Source organism: Nestor notabilis, unplaced genomic scaffold, assembly GCF_000696875.1.
Source record: "Nestor notabilis isolate BGI_N333 unplaced genomic scaffold, ASM69687v1 scaffold11088, whole genome shotgun sequence".
In the NCBI taxonomy this organism is placed as follows: Eukaryota; Metazoa; Chordata; class Aves; order Psittaciformes; family Psittacidae; genus Nestor; species Nestor notabilis.
The window spans coordinates 4,901-9,226 of record NW_009938803.1 but is presented as its reverse complement, the minus strand read 5'-3'; the positions used below and the strand labels follow the sequence as shown (position 1 = coordinate 9,226).

General features: G+C 52.5%; 1 protein-coding gene across 1 annotated transcript in view; it reads left to right on the top strand.

Moving 5' to 3' along the window:
• Nucleotides 1-3,420, top strand: part of LOC104409615 (cryptochrome-1-like) — an 8,116-nt gene extending 4,696 nt beyond the window's left edge. Inside the window, 6 exon segments of the mRNA XM_010019534.1 lie at nucleotides 1-73; nucleotides 228-368; nucleotides 941-1,092; nucleotides 1,802-1,899; nucleotides 2,376-2,486; nucleotides 3,257-3,420. The exon segment at nucleotides 1-73 is cut by the window's left edge and continues 20 nt beyond it. Coding sequence (XP_010017836.1) covers nucleotides 1-73; nucleotides 228-368; nucleotides 941-1,092; nucleotides 1,802-1,899; nucleotides 2,376-2,486; nucleotides 3,257-3,420 — 739 coding nt within the window.
• Nucleotides 3,421-4,326: the final 906 nt, after the last annotated feature.

Below are 4,326 nucleotides of genomic sequence, written 5' to 3'. Positions count from 1 at the left end.
GATGGCTGGGAACCCCATCTGCCTTCAGATCAGGTGGCACGAGGATGCAGAGGGGCTCCACAGGTGGAAAACGGTAACAAGACGCGTTGCCACAGCTCCTGTGGTTCACTTCACTTGTCTTCTATTGCCTTGGGGTTGGTCCCTGCTGGCTCTTTGAGGTGGGGCTTGCAGTGACGTGGAGGAAAGCAGCATCTGAAGCTTTGTGCTGCTGTTTCTCCCTCGTGCAGGCACAGACGGGGTTCCCGTGGATCGATGCCATCATGACCCAGCTGCGCCAGGAAGGTTGGGTCCATCACCTTGCTCGGCACGCGGTCGCCTGCTTCCTGACACGGGGGGACCTTTGGATCAGCTGGGAAGAGGGAATGAAGGTTCACTTCTGGTCCTTATGTTTTCTCTGTTCTGGATGAGCTCCAGAGCCCCCTGGCAGTGGGGGGGGGTGCTGCAGAGCCGGGTTTCCTGCCTGAGGCTCAGGGTCTCTTGCCCCCATCTGAGCCCTGCTGCGCTCAGTGCAGTAGTGAGAGGTTGTTCCCATCCTCAAGGCCTGATGGTTTTCGGATGACGAGGATATTGGAGACCTGCTAGTTTGCAGCAGGCCTCATAGAATCATATCACAGACTGGTTTGGGCTGGAAGGGACTTTAAATCTAATCTAGTTCCAACTCCCATAAACAGGGGACACCTTCCACTAGACCAGGTTGCTCCAAGCCAGCTTGAAAACCCAGAAGCCAGATCTTTGGGTTGCTCTATCCTCCTTCTGGCAAACTGCCTTGCTGGAGAGCCTTCCCTGTGTGCCATGGGAGAAGGGGAGCACCGACCAGCACCGTGCTGTGCTCTCAGCACCAAGCTTCACCCCTCCTCTCCCAGCCTGCTTGTGTTCATTTGTTGCAGCTTGACCACTTCAAGAGGGTTTCTCTCTTTCTCTTCCCGTCCCTGAAGTGCAGGTGTTTGAAGAGCTGCTTTTAGATGCTGACTACAGCAGCAATGCAGGGAACTGGATGTGGCTGTCGGCCAGTGCCTTCTTCCACCGCTACACACGGATCTTCTGCCCCGTCCGCTTCGGGAAGCGCACGGACCCCGAGGGGCAGTACATCAGGTAGGTGGAGAGTGGGGTCTGCTCCAGCAGAGCTTCCTGGCTCCTCTTACAGGGTCATAGCAACGGGTTTGGGTAACACACCGGGGAAATGCTGCCCCGAGGAGCAGAGACATACCCGTGGTTGCAGCAGTGATGCCTGAGCAGGGCGCTGCAGTGCTCTGTGCGTGCTGCCACCTCCAGCACTGTGAGTGCTCCCCAGGCTGACCCCTCTCTCTAAAGGACCCGAGTGGAACCTCCCACAGCAACCCTGCTCCAGCCTGGGCTCTGTTTCTTGGGCTTTGTAGGTGGTCTGGTTAACTTCAGACACTTGGGGTTTATTTTCCACTCTGAGTGTCCCCTCTTTGCTGCAGAGTCTCAGGTTCCTTATCCCAGAGTTTTGATGCTTTCTCATGAGTGATTTTACAGCAACAGGAGCAGCCTGTGTCCAACATTTCCCCGCATCTGCTCTTCCTCACACCCTGTTTAGCTTTGGGTATGTCCTGGGTCAAGGGGAAACCCATTTATTCAATGTTCTAAAGTTAACTTTGGGAAGATCTTGCCTTATGGAGGCTTCAGAACATCAAACCAGTTCTTTTGTGCAAAATGAGTTGGAACTTTCCCATGGATTTTAGTATCAATACAATCACCAAGAATTAATATGGGATAGGTTGGTTTCCATTCTTTTATGAGTCTGCAGGATTATAAACCCCCATATTATTCCTGGTTTTAGGAAGTACTTGCCTGTGCTAAAGAACTTCCCCTCCAAGTACATCTATGAGCCCTGGACAGCATCCGCAGAGGAGCAGAAGCAAGCAGGGTGTATCATAGGTAATTCATTCCTCACCTTGCTGAGTATTTTGCTTTCCAGAATAATCCCGTGTGTGAGATGGAAGCACCAAACTTCCAACTCAAGTTGTGCATCTGTCTCCTGAAAATGGCTCAGTCCTTGTGCCTGCTTCTGTCAGTTCTGCTTGAAAGGTTTTTACTGGAGTCTGATTTCAGAGCACGTATTTTTGCCTCCACTTCATGTCCTAAAACTGTTGGATCTAAGTTGTTGCCTTTGCGCTTGTCTGGCGGGGATGTTTGGCTGTCTTTAAATAGGATCTGAACATCTTGTGCTTTTACGCTTGCTCAGATACATTTTTGAGGTCTCTTATGAGCTTATGTCTAAATGGGAGCTCTTACTCTTTGGTGGAGAGAAATAGGAACTGTTTCTGAAGAGTGGGTCACTCTGGAGCTGCTGCTGCTGCAGTGAAACGTCCTTGATAAGTGCTGTAAAGGGCACTGTCTCTAAACTGCCCCAGGTCAAGATTACCCCTTCCCAATGGTGAACCACAAGGAAGCCAGTGACCACAACCTGCAGCTGATGAAACAGGTCAGAGAGGAGCAGTGCAGAACAGCCCAGCTCACGAGAGGTAAGAGGTGCTGCAGCACCACGCACTTGGTGAGGCAGAGCCTGTCACCAGGAACTGATGGCTTCAGGGCTTGCTTTGGTGTTGATTTCCAGGACACCTTTCCTCTTGGTTACCAACACCATGTGCTGCTCTTCCAGTTACTGTTAACGCCTCTGCTCTGGAGCCAGGCTGAGAGAGCTGGGCTGGGGCAGCTGGAGAAGAGAAGGCTCCTGAAGGGGACACCTTAGAGCAGCTCCAGGGCCTAAAGGGGCTCCAGGAAACCTGGAGAGGGGCTTTGGACAAGGGATGGAGGGACAGGACAAGGGGAATGGCTTGAACCTGCCAGAGGGGAGATTGAGATGAGCTCTGAGGCAGCAGCTCTTCCCTGTGAGGGTGCTGAGGCGCTGGCACAGGGTGCCCAGAGAAGCTGTGGCTGCCCCATCCCTGGCAGTGTTCAAGGCCAGGTTGGACACAGGGGCTTGGAGCAACCTGCCCTAGTGGAAGGTGTCCCTGCCCGGGGCAGGGGTTGGAGCTGGAGGAGCTTTAAGGTCCCTTCAACACAAACCAGGTTGGGGTTCTATGACAGTAGCAGGTGAAGTTCCAAATCATGCCAGAAAATGCTTCTATTTACAGGCACCCTGTGCCAGTGCCTCAGCACTCTCACAGGGATGAACTTCTTCCTAAGAGCTCATCTCAATCTCCCCTCTGGCAGTTTAAAGCCATTCCTGTCACCGTGGCCTGTCAAACTGAAGGACTTTCAGACTTTAATTCTTCTTTCCTTCTTGCTGTAGGTGACACCGAAGACCCAATGGCAACGAAGGTCAAACGTGACCACTCTGAAGAACACGTTTCAAAAGGAAAAGTGGCCAGAACGACAGAACAAACCCACCTCCCAGCTGAGTTTACCTGTTTGGAACCACAAAATGGCAAAAGGGGAGAGGCAGAGGCCAGCTGAAGTGGACAAACTGTGCTCAGAACTTTGCAAGTGGTGCCTCTTGCTTGGGAACTGATCTTTCTTCCCCAGATCTCTCCTTCTTGGCTAATTCCTCTAGAACTGTAGGGTAAATGTTCTTTCTGTCATGTACCAGATGTACAAACTCACCCTGCCATTGAAACCTCTCACTGTGAAGCTCCACAAGGCTGGAGGAGTCCACCACCTTTGTTAGGGGTGGGTTTGGTGGGGTGGCAGGAGTGCAGTGGGGTTTGATCACTGGAGGTATGATTTCTGACGTGGCAAATGTAAAGTCTTTAGAGCAGTTTGTTCTCACATCTCTCCTCTTTGGAAACCTGGCTGCAGGACAACTCTGAGTGCAATCCAGTGCACCCAAACTCCTTCACCTTGAAAGCACCCCTGGATCTAGTGCAGAAGCAACATGGGACCTCTGAGCACCAGGAGGAAGCTGGTGCCAGCAGCATCTCCCAGTGCTGCTGGTGACCTGCAGGACCTGTTGGGGAAGAGCACAGTGCCATGGCCTTCAGCTTCCTGGGCACAAGGACTCTCAGGCTGGTCCAGGAGGCTCCTTGTCCCCTCCTGCTGCATCAAGCTCCTGTACCTGACATTTTAGCTCTGCAGCAAACAGTGATTTGCAAGGATGACCAGAAGGCCAAGGCAGTGACCAAACCTTTTGTGAGAGGGAGAAGGTCAATGCAGTGCTTCTTGCTTCAGGGAGCATGCCTGCTGCTCTGGAGCCTCCTGGCATCCATCATCTTTCCAATTGGGTTCCTTCCTGTGCTTAAAGGAAGTTAGTGCATCCCTGTGTGCAGTGCAGGTGGCCACAGGAATGCAGAGCTGGTTCTTGCCTTGTTTTAGGGCACAGGCATTGCCATCAAGCCCTAAATGGGCTGGTCTTTGCTTACCTAA